The sequence below is a fragment of the Pecten maximus genome, chromosome 8, assembly GCF_902652985.1.
Source record: "Pecten maximus chromosome 8, xPecMax1.1, whole genome shotgun sequence".
In the NCBI taxonomy this organism is placed as follows: domain Eukaryota; kingdom Metazoa; phylum Mollusca; class Bivalvia; order Pectinida; family Pectinidae; genus Pecten; species Pecten maximus.
The window spans coordinates 12467370-12486739 of NC_047022.1; the positions used below are offsets into that span (position 1 = coordinate 12467370).

Genomic DNA, 19370 nt, shown 5'->3' on the forward strand with positions numbered 1-19370 from the left:
TACAATGAAAATTATTTGTACATTATCAAAGGACAAAATGTATTTTTCCTTTAAGTTTTACTCTATATTAAAGACAGGGATTGGTTTACTGTAAGCTGGGTTTCAAAGGGGGTCAGTGCTGATGTGAATCTGACCAATCAACTACCTGTATGTGTTACGAGGTGTATTTAACTTGGTTGAAGGGCATTCTCTGGTAAAAACCAAAAATGAGATGTTAAAGAATGCTTAAGACCAAAGTAAAATGAAACCAAACACACACAGGTCTTTTTACATTATTGTATCAAAACTTCATTTAAATTAATAAAAAAAGATAGTATTTCAAAATTTTTCTTTTTGACATAATTACCTCCCTTGTAAGTCATGTAACATTCCATATGATGTCATTTTAATTATGATGTCACTTTCACAAAATGTATTACCTTGTTAGGTGCCAGAAATATCCCATGTAACTGTTCGCAAATATTTATCAAAAATGCAGAGGAGAAGTTTGTAAATGCGAGACCAAAAGTGAAATTGAATCTTCCTTACACTTCGTTTACAAGTTCAAGAATGAATGACGGCCAATTACAAGACTAAGGTGTATCTACATCTAAATCAATACCTATAATAATGTATAAGTGTTTTACTATACGGTAGTCAATATTGCTTATCTTGTAAGGACTCAATTTTACAAAAATATATATCACAGCAGTAAGTTTGTAAGAGTATGTTAGGATGTCTAGTGCGAGATGTATTGTTGGTTAATGAATGATTGCAGGAACATTATCTTACTGTAGTGCAAGGGGTGTGTGTATGCATGGTAATGAATATCTAAACAATCAAACATACAGTTATTATACTTCATAACGATGTCGAGGAATATGTTATACTAGAAATATTTATTTTATTTCATTGATAGATAATATAATAAATTTAAAAGTTTTTTTATGAAATGTGTACTGTTATTTTTTCATTCACAAAAACACTGGCTTTTAGCACATTTACATTACACAGCATAAAGCATTTAAAAATTGACTACAGACATGGATTAAAGAAGGATGTTTTTAATATATGTACCATTGACTTTTATTGGACAAGTTCTATACAAACTTTGATATCAAAATGATAAAGAGCCACAACTCTTAATATAAATGAATTATGGCATGACCTATGAATTTTTTTTTTTTTTTTTTTTGTTCTCAGATTATTTGGCTCATTTTGTCTTGAAGTGAAGTACTTAACTAAAAAACCAAAAAATAACCACAGTTGACAGTGCCCTTTGAGTTGTTTATCAATTATATTTAGGATAAGCTATACAAAGTTCTATGACCTATGAAATTAATGTGTGATACTAACAGGTTACGAAGTCTCCTTATGTCCAGGGATGGAGACATGCTTTCTTCACTGTCTCCACATACCAAGTCAGACGAAATCTCACATTGAAATGTTTTCTGTCATATTACATGAAATTGTCTGAGTACTCCAAGGTTTCCAGTTCCTAGTATCGCTGATCATTACCATGCCTGGCCTTAACTGGATCACTGGGTCACTGACTTGATAAATTATGTACACAAAGCAGTCTGCATGAAGGTATGTTTCTCACACAAAGACATCCAGCTAGCTGAAGTCATTCCATATTATGTGTTGCTTTAGTTACAGACCTACCACTAAAAAAACATGTATACAATTTAGATTACGAAATCTAGAAAAAATCTAAACAATCTAAGCGAATAAAGGTAACATGATGAAAATTCATGTAAAAAAATTCTAATAACTTCAAAAAAATTATAAACCATTCAAAAACAATTTGGATATCACAGTGTCCACGTACAAGAATTGATGAATTTTTTGCTATTTTTTTCCTCGTTTTTTTTAGTTGTGTTATTGGTATTTGGGGTAAAGTCCCTAAGTAAATATCCATGAACATGAGTTATCCATTCACAGTACAAGTTGACACTTTCTAATGGTGACACCAGTCAGATGTTGTCGTAGGGAACAGCCAGTCTAATATTGTAGTTATATGCCTCTGGTTCGTCGTAAGTTGAATGACAGATCTCCGGTAGGTCTTGTGTTGTCAGGTCAGCAGAAAAATCACATACGTTCAGAGATCCCCGGAACCTGTGTAATATATAAATTCATCTAAATAAATGTAACCCTGGTAAATACTAGCCGCAATATACCGCTCGACTAGAGAGACCTTCTCTTTAGCTTGATCAGTTGAGCGTAAGACTATTATGCCAGAGGTCCTGGGTTTGATCCCAAGCGGAGGCAGTGATTTAAATTTAATTAATCATGTGCTTTGTTACATAATTGTTTTTAATGTAAACACAAAGTTATGTCTAAATTTTCTAGCATTCTCTATATGGCAGGACTGTATTGTAGACTTTATAATATAATCATGATATGTACTGAATTTTAGATGAAATGAAAAACTCTTAGCTGAAATAAAGAGCTTGAACTTGAAATGTGAAGATTGTGACAATGGCCCTACTAATGTGCTAAAAACAGGTAAACTCTGAACCAAAGTTGCTGATATTTCCAAGATGATGTTGATTCCATAGACATATCTTAAATTGATTCAGTTATCAAAAATGTGTCTTGTGTAATATATGCAATATATAGGTGAAAAAAAACATGAATTATGAACATTTTAAAGATAGCTGGAGGAGAATACATAAAATGAAGAGACTGAAGATGATATTGTACAGCGAAATAACAAAATTACCTTCGATGAGCCAAATGTTCATCACAAAGTTCTTTAGTTGTGGCTGGAATATTGCCAGAAATAAGACGCTGCTTGTAGAAGTGGCAATATCCAACTGGATGTCTGTGGATGGACAAAAAAATTCTTTCTGTTATTCAATAGTTTGGTTTGTTTTTGTTAAACGTCCTATTAAAAGCCAGGGACATTTAAGGATGTGCCAGGTTTTGGAGGTGGAGGAAAGCCGGAGTACCCGGAGAAAAACCACCGGCCTACAGTCAGTACCACTCACAAACACCCCTGTATCATGTAGGATAGATCCTAGAGTCGCCCGTCTACCCCAGGGAAACTACCCGGGACACAAAACAGATCCTAGGTATATATAAACTAGGGTCACCAATCTACTACAGTGTCATTTACCAGACACAACACACCTGTACAACAGATCCTAGGTATATACAAGAGATCCCAGAGGGATCTTGGCGCCCACCATTGAATGATCTTTATAGGTTCCATGTCAGAATGATCTTTTCCCTACTTTTCCCTTCCTCTAAGTCTTACTTATCTGTGTAAATTCAGAAACAGCCCTCTAGTACTTTTCAAACAAGGGGAACCTATATACAGAATTTAAGATTTAGCTATAATGGCTGTCTGTCGGCCATGTTGTTTTCGTATTGGTCCCAATATGCAAAACTAGGCACTGAGGGGAACCTACATATGAAATTTAAGAAAGATCCCTTCATTACTTTCTGAGAAATAGCGATAACAAATTTTAATTGTCAAAATCCAAGATGGCTGCCTGTCAGCAATGTTGTTTTCCTATTGGTCTCAAAATGCAATATGCATAAGTAGGCATCAAGGGGAACCTACATATGAAATTTGAGAAAGATCCCTTCAGTTCTTTCACAGAAAAAGCATTAACAAATTTCAATTGTCAAAATCCAAGATGGCTGCCTGTTGGCCATGTTGTTTTCCGATTAGTCTCAAAATGCAATATGCATAACTAGGCACTGAGGGGAACCTACAAATGAAATTTCAGAAAGATCCCTTAATTACTTTCACAGAAATAGCGATAACAAACTTTAATTGTCAGAATCCAAGATGGCTGCCTGTCAGCCATGTTGTTTTCTGATTAGTCTCAAAATTCAATATGCATAACCAGGCACAAAGAGGAACCTGCATATGAAATTTGAGAAAGATCCCTTCAGTACTTTCACAGAAATAGCGATAACAAACTTCAATTGTCAAAATCCAAGATGGCTGCCTGTCGGCCATTTTGTTTTCCGATTGGTCCCAAAATGCAATATGCATAACTAGGCACCAAAGGGAAGCTACATATAAAATTTGAGAAAGATCCCTTCAGTACTTCCTCAGAAATAGCGTTAACAATCTCCAATTGTCAAAATCCAAGATGGCTGCCTGTCGGCCATGTTGTTTTCCGATTGGTCCCAAAATGAAATATGCATAACTAGGCACCAAAGGGAACCTACATATGAAATTTGAGAAAGATCCCTTCAGTACTTCCTCAGAAATAGCGATAACAAACTCCAATTGTCAAAATCCAAGATGGCTGCCTGTCGGCCATGTTGTTTTCTGATCGGTCACAAAATGCAATATGCATATCTAGGCACCAAGAGGAACCTACATATGAAATTTGAGAAAGATCCCTTCAATACTTTCTCAAAAATAGAGATAACAAACTTCAATTGTCAAAATCCAAGATGGCTGCCTGTCGGCCATGTTGTTTTCCGATCGGTCCCAAAATGCAATATGCACAACTAGGCACCAAGGGGAACCTACATATGAAATTTGAGAAAGATCCCATCAGCACTTTCTCAGAAATAGCGATAACAAGAATTGTTTACGGACGGAGGGACGGACGGACGGACGGACGGAGGGACGGACGGACGGACGACGGACCACGGATGCAGGGCGATTTGAATAGCCCACCATCTGATGATGGTGGGCTAATAAACTAGGGCACAACACACCTGTACAACAGATCCTAGGTATATATAAACTAGGGCACAACACGCCTGTACAACAGATCCTAGGTATATATAAACTAGGGCACAACACACCTGTACAACAGATCCTAGGTATATATAAACTAGGGCACAACACGCCTGTACAACAGATCCTAGGTATATATAAACTAGGGTCACCAGACACAACACACCTGTACAACAGATCCTAGGTATATATAAACTAGGGCACAACACACCTGTACAACAGATCCTAGGTATATATAAACTAGGGCACAACACACCTGTACAACAGATCCTAGGTATATGTAAACTAGGGCACAACACACCTGTACAACAGATCCTAGTATATATAAACTAGGGTCACCAATATACTATGGAATAACATCTTCATATATGTTTACTACAATAATCTTGAAAAAAGATATTCTTCAATCTAAGGATGAAAATTCAACCGGGTCTGACCAGTAACCAAGATCTTAAAAACTTTTAATTTACACTCTAATTACAAACTTAGGTAACTGGTATTCATTTATAACCAAGCACTATCAAACTAAAACTAGCTGGATCCAAAATATGCTGTTAATTACATTGAAGAGCTGATCGGAACAGGTAACAAAGACCGTGCGAAGGGAAGTTACGTAAAAGGAATGACATTGGGATGCTTTCGTAACCGAGTTGTATGTCTTAAACTTCAAAGTGTCTGAAGTTCCTTATTTACACCTGAACATTTCAGTGACCCAACAGCTTTTGATATTGATATGTATTAAGTGATATTATACCGATATATTCACTGTATTGTTACGAGTGACGGAATACCTCAGGATGACAGAGCTATGACTAATAGTGACATGATACAGTCCCTAGTTTACCTGTTGTGCCATTCCCAAAGCTTAGTGGACATACGACGGTCCCACACGCTGACAAATCCTCCTCCGTCTCCCGACACCACCTTCCAATCATCCATCTGAACTGTTGTTATGTAGTTTGTATGACCTGATAACACAGCTGCAGTCCGGTCTGTCCTCAGGTCAAATATCCGTATCCTACAGATGGACATACCAAGTTTGTGGTCAAATTTTCAACAACTGATAACTAATATTGTCAACCTACATATTAAATTAATATTAACAAATATCAACCAAACATTATAGTGAAAAACATCTGTAATCTACACTCAAATATCTGATCAAATGAACCAATGAGTAAAGAAAACTTTCTTTAGATTATATAATTGATATATATTTATATTCAAAACATTCTTTTGTCACAACTTAGACAGGAGGATGGTATGATCTTCTCCCCATTAACTAACCCTCTGTCCATACTTCCTGTCACCACCTGGTAAGGAGGACTATCTAGTTATCCTCCTTCCCATTAACTAACCTTCTGTCCATACTTCCTGTCACCACCTGGTAAGGAGGACTGTCTAGTAATCCTCCTTCCCATTAACTAACCTTCTGTCCATACTTCCTGTCGCCACCTGGTAAGGAGGACTGTCTAGTAATCCTCCTTCCCATTAACTAACCTTCTGTCCATACTTCCTGTCGCCACCTGGTAAGGAGGACTGTCTAGTAATCCTCCTTCCCATTAACTAACCTTCTGTCCATACTTCCTGTCACCACCTGGTAAGGAGGACTGTCTAGTAATCCTTCTTCCCATTAACTAACCTTCTGTTTACTTCCTGTCACCACCTGGTAAGGAGGACTGTCTAGTAATCCTTCTTCCCATTAACTAACCTTCTGTCCATACTTCCTGTCACCACCTGGTAAGGAGGACTGTCTAGTAATCCTCCTTCCCATTAACTAACCTTCAGTCCATACTTCCTGTCACCACCTGGTAAGGAGGACTGTCTAGTAATCCTCCTTCCCATTAACTAACCTTCTGTCCATACTTACTGTCACCACCTGGTAAGAAGGACTGTCTAGTAATCCTCCTTCCCATTAACTAACCTTCTGTCTACATCCTGTCACCACCTGGTAAGGAGGACTGTCTAGTAATCCTCCTTCCCATTAACTAACCTTCTGTCCATACTTCCTGTCACCACCTGGTAAGGAGGACTGTCTAGTAATCCTCCTTCCCATTAACTAACCTTCTGTCCATACTTCCTGTCACCACCTGGTAAGGAGGACTGTCTAGTAATCCTCCTTTCCATTAACTAACCTTCTGTCCATACTTCCTGTCACCACCTGGTATGGTGGACTGTCTAGTAATCCTCCTTCCCATTAACTAACCTTCTGTCCATACTACCTGTCACCACCTCATAAGGAGGACTGCCTAGTAATCCTCCTTCCCATTAACTAACCATCTGTCCATACTTCCTGTCACCACCTGGTAAGGAGGACTGTCTAGTAATCCTCCTTCCCATTAACTAACCTTCTGTCCATACTTCCTGTCGCCACCTGGTAAGGAGGACTGTCTAGTAATCCTCCTTCCCATTAACTAACCTTCTGTCCATACTTCCTGTCACCACCTGGTAAGGAGGACTGTCTAGTAATCCTCCTTCCCATTAACTAACCTTCTGTCCATACTTCCTGTCACCACCTCATAAGGAGGACTGTCTAGTAATCCTCCTTCCCATTAACTAACCTTCTGTCCATACTTCCTGTCGCCACCTGGTAAGGAGGACTGTCTAGTAATCCTCCTTCCCATTAACTAACCTTCTGTCCATACTTCCTGTCGCCACCTGGTAAGGAGGACTGTCTAGTAATCCTCCTACCCATTAACTAACCTTTTGTCCATACTTCCTGTCGCCACCTGGTAAGGAGGACTGTCTAGTAATCCTCCTTCCCATTAACTAACCTTCTGTCCATACTTCCTGTCACCACCTGGTAAGGAGCACAGGGGCTTGGCACGATTTTCCAAATGATAGTCCATATATATATGTATATAGTATCAAGGGTAGTAACTACAAAGAGGGGGAAGACGAACGTATTTAAAAAAAAAAAAATTTGTCGTATTCTGCGGGTCAAAAATCTTAGTGACACATACATTAACTTAAAGAGAAATGTTTTATCTTTCCAATGAGTGTTCGATGAACAAAATTGGCCAAGTATTATCCAAGTTATGACCTGACGAATTCGGAAATAGATGTTGAAATGGCTAGGTCGGAATCTCCCTGTCCGGTTGAATAGTCGCCTCGCCTCTAATGGGTACCTCAATAACCATTCAGAAATCGAAAAATCGACGCTTGCAGCGGTATACAGTAACCATAACTATGTCAATATAGGATGTCGGTTGGTTATGTTATCCGTCATGTGCCGTAGCCAATTCAATATTACATCACCGAGCTTACCGTCTTCAAAAAGAACCACCATCTTTCCCTAACCTTTCGTGACTTTGTTTATGTCGTTACAGTGGTCGTACAGCCAAGAAGCGTTCCGAATGAAGGGAAAGATGGTGGTTCTTTTTGAAGACGGTAAGCTCGGTGATGTAATATGGAATTGGCTACGGCACATGACGGATAACATAACCAACCGACATCCTATATTGACATAGTTATGGTTACTGTATACCGCTGCAAGCGTCGATTTTTCGATTTCTGAATGGTTATTGAGGTACCCATTAGAGACGAGGCGACTATTCAACCGGACAGGGAGATTCCGACCTAGCCATTTCAACATCTATTTCCGAATTCGTCAGGTCATAACTTGGATTATACTTGGCCAATTTTGTTCATCGAACACTCATTGGAAAGATAAAACATTTCTCTTTAAGGTAATGTATGTGTCACTAAGATTTTTGACCCGCAGAATACGACAAATTAATTTTTTTTTAAATACGTTCGTCTTCCCCCTCTTTGTAGTTACTACCCTTGATACTATATACATATATATATATAGACTATCATTTGGAAAATCGTGCCAAGCCCCTGTGGTAAGGAGGACTGTCTAGTAATCCTCCTTCGCATCAACTAACCTTCTGTCCATACTTCCTGTCACCACCTGGTAAGGAGGACTGTCTAGTAATCCTCCTTCCCATTAACTAACCTTCTGTCCATACTTCCTGTCGCCACCTGGTAAGGAGGACTGTCTAGTAATCCTCCTTCCCATTAACTAACCTTCTGTCCATACTTCCTGTCACCACCTGGTAAGGAGGACTGTCTAGTAATCCTCCTTCCCATTAACTAACCTTCTGTCCATACTTCCTGTCACCACCTGGTAAGGAGGACTGTCTAGTAATCCTCCTTCCCATTAACTAAACTTCTGTCCATACTTCCTGTCACCACCTGGTAAGGAGGACTGTCTAGTAATCCTCCTTCCCATTAACTAATCTTCTGTCCATACTTCCTGTCACCACCTGGTAAGGAGGACTGTCTAGTAATCCTCCTTCCCATTAACTAACCATCTGTCCATACTTCCTGTCACCACCTGGTAAGGAAGACTGTCTAGTAATCCTCCTTCCCATTAACTAACCTTCTGTCCATACTTCCTGTCACCACCTGGTATGGAGGACTGTCTATCAGGTTTAAACAGGTGATGATGTGCATGTGGCCTGACAACAATCTCACTGTCTTTGCTGTTTCGATGTCATATACGGTACCCTGTAAATCAAAGTTTTGACATCAAAGTAATTATACATTTATAATACCTAAAAAGTTAAAGTATATAGTTTTTATTCACATTCCAATTAAAATCTGAGTAAAACATTTAATTATCCTGATGAACAGTAGCTTCTGCTTCCTGGCAGTACTGTATTATCATCTATATTATGGCCACCTGTACGTAATGGTGACTTACCATTGTGGCATGTCCTACAGCTATCATGGCCGGGTCCAGTCTGAGGTCCACACAGCTGACAGTCCCGCCGGTACAGAAGAGGTCCTGGTGGTTTGTGTACTCCTTCATTTCCTCCGCTGACTCCCCGGGGCGGTGAAGGTACAGCTCTCCTGTCTGTGTGGTGATGAATACCTGGGGCTCCTCGGCTCTGACCTCCAACATGTTTAGGTGTGATACCTGCCATTTGTTAAATCAGATAATTTTACAGGTAAATAAAATGGGTTACATTAAGTTGTTGATATTTTTTACCAGATAAAAGCAAAGGAGCCCATATACCTCATATATATATATATACTCAGGCCCCTCCTTCCTCATCAATAAAAGTAATCTGTCCAGGGCTTCATGACATATCTTGAATCCAAGTTTATTCCATGTATTATTTTTTAAATAGTTTGACCTAGAACCTTAACCAATGATAACCAAACTCTAAGGTGTAGAACTTGATGGTGTAATGTTTTAGTGGAAATATCAACTAAATCTGTCCAGGGGTTCAAGAAATATTTTGCACACAAGCTTTTTATTTTTGAATTGGAAAAGCGAAATATTTATATTTCTCCTTTAACATTGATCGAAGATCAGTGATGTTATGTTGTGACTATTGACTGGATATCTTTCCACAAAATAGAAAGGCTTATGTGAAACTAACAAGAGGCCCAATGGGCCTGTATCGCTCACCTGGCTCTACAGCAACTTTTAAGTTGAATGACCTCATTTCTACAGATACTATGCTGATTACCTCTTTATTCAAATATCATAGTAAGCTATTCTATTGGCCTAATATCAGGTCTTGGAGGCTCTTGGCTATCGCAAAATTATTGTTTACAGATTTAAGCTGATTTCACCCCTGTGGCCTTGAATGTAGGTCAAGATCATTCATTTCAACAAACTTGGTAGCCCTTCACCCCAGCATGCTAAAAGCCTAATAGCAAGTCCCTGGGCCTCTTGGTTATTGAGAAGAAGTCGTTTGAAGATTATAGCCTATTTGACCCATGTGACCTTGAATGAAGGTCAAGGTCATTTATTTGAACAAAATTTGTAGCCCTTCACCCCAGCATGCTACAGGCCCTGTATCAAGTCCCTGGGCCTCTTGATTATTGACAAGCAGTCGTTAGAATATTATATAGCCTATTTGACCCATGTGACCTTGAATGAAGGTCAAGATCATTCATTTCAACAAACTTTGTAGCCCTTTACCCCAGCATGCTACAGGCCCAATATCAAGTCCCTGTGCCTCTTGGTTATTGAGAAGAACTCGTTTGAAGATTATAGCCTATTCGACCATTGTAACCTTGAATGAAGGTCAAGGTCATTTATTTGAACAAACTTTGTAGCCCTTCACCCCAGCATGCTACTGGCCTAATATCAAGTCCCTGTGCCTCTTGGTTATTAAGAAGAAGTCGTTTGAAGATTATAGCATATTTGACCCATGTGACCTTGAATGAAGGTCAAGGTCATTTATTTGAACAAACTTTGTAGCCCTTCACCCAAGCATGCTACATGCCCAATATCAAGTCCCTGGGCCTCTTGGTTATTGAGAAGAAGTCGTTTGAAGATTATAGCCTATTTGACCAATGTGACCTTGAATGAAGGTCAAGGTCATTTATTTGAACAAACTTTGTAGCCCTTCACACCGGCATGCAACAGGCCCAATATCAAGTCCCTGGGCCTCTTGGTTATTGAGAAGAAGTCGTTTGAAGATTATAGCCTATTTGACCCATGTGACCTTGAATGAAGGTCAAGGTCATTTATTTGAACAAACTTTGTAGCCCTTCACCCCAGCATGCTACAGGTCCAATATCAAGTCCCTCGGCCTCTTGGTTATTGAGAAGAAGTCGTTTGAAGATTATAGCCTATTCGACCCATGTGACCTTGAATGAAGGTCAAGGTCATTTATTTGAACAAACTTTGTAGCCCTTCACCCCAGCATGCTACAGGCCCAATATCAAGTCCCTGGGCCTCTTGGTTATTGAGAAGAAGTTGTTTAAATGAAAAAGTTGACGCCGGACGGCCGGACGACGGACGCCGCACCACGGCATAAACCCACTTGCTCTTCGGGCAGGTGAGCTAATAACTGGATACATTTTAAGATAACAATTTGATATCTTTGACCAGAAGTAGAGGGTTTTTCATCTAAACCATAAAAGTCAAGGTTGATGTTTATTTGTTAATGACTAACAATCAATGTATAAACTTACTGTGGGTTCCTTAATTGGGTTCATACCAGTTGTACCAAATATGTACATTATCATAAAATGGAATGCAATTGAATCTCAAGTGAGTTCCCAAGATTGCGGCTGTCAAACACAAAACCGATTATTTTCCTTTTTTATAACATAACAGATGTTAATTCAATACATGAATAGTTCCATCAAACATTGACTTTATATATAATTTATCAAATTTGATCACAAATGGAGAGTCCCTGTTTCGTTCGTAACAAAATGTACATTTGCGTGAAAAATGAAGGATCCCAGTTCTGCCATCTTTGTACGTTTGAAAAACAACCAAGGAGAAATTGTTTGGTTCTGCTGGTACAATACATTTCATTATGAGTGCAGCAGATTCATAACGGTACAACATGTACAAACTCAATAAAGGAATGCATGGTAATTGTGATATGTCAGAATTTTGTTGTTGAAAACTTTGAAATCCAGTAATGGATGAATCTCATATTAAGTTATTGATCAACATCTAGGTTCTTTTTGACTAACCTGTTTTCCAGAGTACCGGTTCAACATGCTATGGAGCTGAAAACCTGTTGCTGTGTACGTGTAGACGCTGACATCCATACCGTTACCCTTGACAACCATGTCACATGACTTGGCAACACAGAATGTGTTTGGCTGGCCATTAGTATCTTGTGGTATTGTAAGGACAGGATTAATATTGGTATCATCCGTCAGTCTCCAAATGTCCAAGTGACCTGAACAGTAAGATTACAAAAACTAAACATATTTGTGCTGATGGTCAAATTAGGAAGATGATATTTACGGACAGTTTTGAAATTTTGTTTTTATAACTCAATGAATATTATAGGAACTGAGGATAGCTTACAGTTTTTGTATAATTGATAACTCAATATTACAGGAACTGAGTATAGCTCACAGTGTTTGCATAATTGATAACTAAATATTACAGAAATTGAGGATAGCTCACATTTCTTGTATAATTGATAACTAAATATTACAGGAACTGAGTATAGCTCACAGTTCTTGTATAATTTATAACTCAATATTATAGGAACTGAAGATAGCTCACAGTTCTTGTATAATTTATCACTCAACATTACAGGAACTGAGGATAGCTCACAGTTTTTGTACAATACTTATAGAAGTGGATTATCCGAAACGTTTTCAGACCATTGATATGAAATCTGACACACTTTAATATGATTTGTCAAATAGTGGTATGTTTAAAAACTGTAAAAATTCTTGCAGTCCTCTAAAGCTCCTTGGGATTTAGAAATATAAAGATAAAGGAAAAATAACTGCATGGGTATAAATTTCAGCTGCTAAAATTCCATACAAATGTACTATCTGTAACATAACAACAACTATAGTGTAAATATATAGCTGTGGCACCTGGATGGAGAGAGTACCTTGTCTATATCGTGCTACAGCCAATGTTGGAGTAACTTCTACATGTGACACCTCGATGGAGATCGTGCCTATTTCCTGTCCCTCGTTGATGAGCAGGGATTTGTTGGAAGGCTTCAGTATACAGCTTTCTTCAAGGTCAAGGTCCCACATCTTCACCTCCCCATTAGAGTACCTATACATTTCAAAGGTCAACATTTAAAAACAGACATAATTTTGAAAATCTTTCAATTCTAGTTGTAGTAATGCTACAATTATAATGGGCTAATGTGTTTTAATTTATTTTTTCATACTAGGTAAGTTTGTTTAGAATTAGATGTGTGTGATGATCTGGATCCCCCCTGCCCTCCATATTTGCTTTTTTTTCGAGTGTTTAAGAGGACAGAGCCAGACTGCTGTATTAACATTACGATAAGCCTATACCTAAAAGCACACCTATGTCTCCAAATAATCCAACCTTTTAATAACAATTCAGTAGAAATGTCAGCAAATGTAATTTCTCTGTCCTGTATTAGGCCCATCACCTGCATTTCGTCCGAGATTATGTTTTAGCCCAGCTAGGCCCCTTGCCGGATAAATATGTACTCTGTGAATAGGCTTTGGTAAATCACAACCAGTGTATGATTGTGACATTTGGGTGATTACACTGTCACCTTCATCAGACGTGACCAGTAATAGACTTTGGTATATCACAACCAGTGTATGATTTGAGTGTGACATTTGGGTGACTACACTGTCACCTTCATCAGACAAATGACCAGTACAAGAGTACTGTATATTTAGGTATTGCGTGTCAGATCGACTGGCCTTTTTCATCCATAATCCATGAAAACTGATCATGAGCTGACAAACAGTATACAAGTCAATTTAACTACTCTGAGGAGAAAGTAATTTGGCTACTACGTGTAGAAGTGGATTTGGCTACACTTGGTTTATAAAGATGTGTGAGAGTCTATGGACACCCTCGTCCCAGTTCAGAACTGGCCTACTTCAGCGCAACCCAAATGACTGCCATCCCTTCATCTGTTGCTTACAAATATTGTAGTCTCGGTCTGTCAATCCTGTCCAGATTATAATTCACCTTCACACTTACCAACCTGAAGATTATGTTTCATAAAATATTCAATCTCTTATATTTCCATTTTTCAAGGAAAGGAGTTATATTGGACTGAATTGAAATCAATTAACTGTAACTCCTCTAATCCCCCCCCCCCCCCCAAAAAAAAGAAATATTTGATCCATCAGACCTGTGTACATAGATATGTTAAGTTAAGATCTAAATGATACCAGTTAGTCATGCTTAAACTTACCCTGCTACCACCGTGTTGTCATGTGCGTTAACAGCACACAGAATCCCTCCCTGGACATATTGCAAAGACGTCTGGTTACCCGTACGGTTCTGTGGACCAAACAAAACCGATAATTATTTATACACTTTTTCAAGACTTACATCAACTTGTTTATATCGTGCTGCCACAGGGTGCAAAAGTGGAAGTTCCTAGGACTACAGGTTGAAGCACATGAAAATGAGGTCAGTTGACATTTTCATATAGTTCCATGAATGAGTTTTGTTCCACTTTTCATATACATGTAGTGTACTGACCCTACCTAAGCCTTGCCATTATTTTACGCCCATACCTGTGGCTGAATACTGCATGTTTTATTACAAACACTTTGCTATTGTTATCCCAGTCATACCAATTTCTGACATTTCAGTTTTGAAATGTGTATTTTTTCTCACAGTACATTCATAGTTTTAGGTTGGGCATATATGATATCATCTTTTTAACAAAAAATTAATTTCAAATAGCTGTTTGAGTCAATTGACTGTGGAATTTACAAATAATGTTTACCCCTGAATGTTTGAAATATCTTATATACAAATAGTTGATGAACTAATAACATGATTGATCTAGGTACAAAACACCTTCAGGAAGCTCTTACCTCAGCTGACACTTGCATTAGAGTGCAGCACAGTAATTAAAAATTATGCATGTAGGAATTTAATTTTGAATTACATGTACATGCATAAACGTAGACTCAAAATATTCTACAACATACATGTAAGCAATAGACATGTAGGTGGCTATAGAGAAATTTTCTCAATATTCAGCTGTAAAATGGCTGACATGATAGTGTTACTATGTTCAATCACAGGGACTTGACAAGTTTCTATTACCCAGATTAAATTATTTACCCCCAGTAACCCTAGGATCTGATTCTGATTATGAGTGGTCTCGGGATCAGTTTCTGGGGTAAAATCTTTTATTTTGGGATTGTGTCAAGCCCCTGTGTTAATTCAATCAATCAATGTACCACGTCAGAAAACCTTGATCAAAGTCTTTGTCATTCTGAATAACATATGAATATCTGTTGTGTTAAAACATCAGTGTTTTTGTAGTTACATGTAAGGAACTATAAAAATAATACAACAGATTAAGGTAAAAGATTTAAACACATGGGAAAATCTCCAGTTGGAGAAATTCTCTAAGCACCAAGGTCCTGCTAGGTTCATTTGTGTGTTGTAATTCATCTTCTAGACTCCAGGAGGATTCCTAGCGGATACAGAGCCCTCATAAACATAATTATCAGTTACTTTTTGTATTATATTTATTTATAAGTGATAGCGAGGAAAGCTTGCAATGCAAAACTATATTGAAACCTAGTAAGAACACAGAGACATTTCATGTTATACATGTACAGTCAACTTTGGGGTGGCATATAATAAAATACAAAGGAAAAGATTTGTAAAGTATGAACAATATTTTTAGACTCTAGATCTCTTATCCTTCTGAAACTCCTGGTCTCATTCTCCTTGTGTAAGTATAAATTTGGTTGATGTTTGACCATTGTTTAGAGTTAAAATTACTGTTTGTTTACACTTTGTTATTCTGTTGTTTTATGTCGCAGTCGAACCTAGATTGCAGGTATTAATTTCAAGTAAACATGCCTTGTTAATATTCAGCATTGAATACTTCCATATATGAATGTATTTGTTTTTATATATAAATATTCATGAGGTACTTATTTTTGTGTTATGCTGAATTTCCCTGATTATAGTGAAATCAAATCTGTCACAAAAATATGATCAACTTTACAATACCTTCCAATTGGAGACAATCTGCTTGTCTTTTGTGATGTTTTCTCGGACAATGGCCTTCCACTGACCCCGGTCCCTTGTCACATGTTCCTCCTCGTATCCCAGGCTGTGACAGAGATTACACCATAACAGTTCGTCTTCAGCTAGACTCCGCCAACTACGGCTCACCTAAAGTACAATTTGTCTTGTTAATAAAACACTGTCAGTAAATATTTAAAATTAGAAATTTTACAACAGTCCTGCATTTTTTCTGCACCAAGGAATAGAATAAGAAACATTATGAAGTAAGCACATTTTGAATTCAGCAATACAAAAGGTACTTTCTTTACACAATCATTCTGAGTTCCAGTTTTCTGTTCCTATACTATAATACAGAAGATGTCATAATAGAATAGAAATTTTTTGTTTTGGTACATATCTGGTTTAGGTATACATACTTAATGTAACCTTAATTACATCACTGACACATGCACAGTGGATCATTTTTCTAAACAAAACTTATCACACAATAACTTACTATGGATTATTGTATTGAGTACCACATTCAAAATGGCACATTAATGATAAATTCAATAAACTGTTGAAAAAAGAATTGGGCAACAGGCTGTTTCTGGCCAACCTGGTTTAAACAGCCACCTGTCTTAAGCAGCCAATATCTGTCGGTCCCTTGGGTGGCCGCTAAATACAGGTTTGACCGTATACATATTTTTACTTACAAGTTTGTTTTCAAGATTACAGTACTACATTCCAATTCTATACTGACATACATGAATTTAATAGTAAGGAGGAATTGTCTAGAGAACGAATGATCTACTTTTTAAAGCAAATGTGCATAAATCCATCGAAAATGTCCATATCCAAGGTACCCAGGGGGTAGCTATGATATGCATAAAATTTAAAAACAAAACCTGTAAAAAAATTAAGGAGTACATATACTAGGTAGATTATATTTGAAAACCAGCCATATCTGTTACAAGACAAGTTGTTGCCAGGTTACAAAACCAGAGATGGTCCACTTTTTTGCTCTATTTTAATCAAGTAAACTAATTATATAAAGTTACCTGTGAACATCTACATAAATCTTTCAGACCAAGATGTTTGAAAATCTTCATTGCAACTTCACGAGGTAGAGATATGTCAAAGAAGGGTATTTCTGCAATCTCATTCTAAAAATAAAACACATAATATAATAGAAAGCTGCAATTTGTCTATATCAATGGTGTTCTCAAGATCTAAAAATAGACATTTAGTTCCAAGTGGGATGTATGATTGACCTCTGCTACTGACAGGGAGTTACAGTGAACAGGATTTCCACAATGATCAATTGTAAGGACGATAGTCATAGCCAGGTTATATTAGGCTAATGTTCATTGATAATTGGGCTATAGATGTATATATACACTTGTATAAAGGTAATACTTTTTCTTAATTTCCAGAGATTTGATTGGAATTAATTTTGAAAGGCTCCATACATGAGTGCACAGAATAATTTTCATATACATGTACACTGTAGATCGAACATTTCTATAAAATTTACATATTTTTTTAGTTTTAGATGTCTTCTTTGCCTATAAACCCAGTTCCTGTTTTATCATGATGCAGTCCAAACATTTGAAGAAGTATTATGAATGACATGTTTGTTCATTTAAATTAGACAATACTAAACTTGTGAAACATCAAAAATATGAAAGGAGTCTGAAACCTACATTTTGTAGTGCTATAATTACTCTAACCTGTAGAGTGCATACTTGGTATTGATTAATTTCCCTTAGCTACATGTATATAGACAATTGCAAGTTGTTGTGTACATTTTTGTGCGAACTAAGTTATTGTAATGAATTGCCTACATAGATACTTACAGTATATTTAGTTTATCATCTTTCTTTAATATCACACTTAGTAAAAGGGAAAAGAGTATGCAGGCCTATATAAATATCTAGGGTTATCAGAGAAAAAATCTACACTAAAATAGCATGGCTGAGCAATGAACATTGATGCACTGGACAATTACCATAATGATACAAGACCACATGTAGTTCAAATTACAATACAATAAATGGTCCCTCCAATGCATTATTAACTGTGATATATTTCTATTAACTGTTGACATTCTCAAAATGCCCCTGTTAATATATTTGTCAAAATACTACATGTACACCACCTTCTAGGAATTAAAATCAAACATGAAATTGATAAAACTTTAGGCCAGGTCGATCCATGAAAACAACAAATTTAAACTAGTAATCACATATACAGGTCTCTGCCAAAAAACTTTTAGTTATCTCCCTGCAATGCTGCACTAGCTCACACTTTGGTGGGCATTAATAGTAGCAACATGTACATTGTACCATAGTGAATCCTGATATTTGTCATTACAATTGTTTTATTATTTATTTCAATGAAAAATTGCATATCATATACTGTAACTTTAATTTCATACTTACCAAGTCTAATAAAAACTGATCTAACAGGCATTCTTTTGAAAAGTTTTCACTTTTAGTTCTTCGTCGTTTGAAAACATCCTCAATTTTTTCTTTTTCATATCTTTTAGATTCTTTTGACAGATTTCGTGATCTCTTTAATCTATGAGCATTTTCAACAGTCCCACCACAGAGATGGCATTTGTCAGCTCTGGATTTGATGTCACCCACTTCATGCCTTTCTTCATCACTTAAATTTTTAGACGTATTTGATTTATTCAATAAATTATGCACAATATTAAAAGGGTAATATGTATTAGCTTGGTCAGTGTTTTCATTTGAACCTAAATAATTCAAAACCCCGACTGATTCTTTCTCTTTTTGCTTCTGATTTTGAGACTGAGAGCATTGTTGGCAAATAGTTTTGCTTGCGAATCTAAAATTTTCTTGATTTCTTGAGGAACTTGCTGTCGGTCTTTCCAGTAACGTAAATGACGACGATCTACCCGATTGTCCTTCATGATCAGGCTGGGATTGTCCTTCATGATCAGGCTTGATGGGCTTGCTTTTGGCTGCAAGTGCAACAGCAGACGATTTACAACCAGTTGGTAATGGCACTGATCTCTTCTCCGTTGTTTTTTCATCTAGCTCCTTCTTCCAATCATTACGGAAACTATCCAGAGTTCTATTCGGATCCATGACAGTATCCTAGCTGGTCGTACACACTTGATTTCTCATGATCAAATGGACAGGCACAGAAAAACGTCTAACTTAGGTTTTGTTTACTAAATTTTTCACACCTCCACACGGA

The 19370-nt window shown here is 37.2% G+C and overlaps 1 protein-coding gene across 1 annotated transcript; it reads right to left on the minus strand.

Annotated features, from left to right (window-relative positions):
- Positions 1-863: 863 nt before the first annotated feature.
- On the minus strand, positions 864-19368 carry LOC117332482 (F-box/WD repeat-containing protein 8-like). Its single transcript, XM_033891405.1, has 11 exons — positions 18584-19368; positions 17201-17305; positions 16143-16307; positions 14350-14438; positions 13042-13214; positions 12155-12366; positions 9405-9620; positions 9081-9208; positions 5538-5711; positions 2705-2806; positions 864-2097 (listed from the first exon to the last, which is right to left on the minus strand). The coding sequence occupies exons 1-11, from the start codon at positions 19256-19258 to the stop codon at positions 1956-1958; spliced, it is 2181 nt and encodes a 726-aa protein (XP_033747296.1). The 5' UTR covers positions 19259-19368; the 3' UTR covers positions 864-1955.
- Positions 19369-19370: the final 2 nt, after the last annotated feature.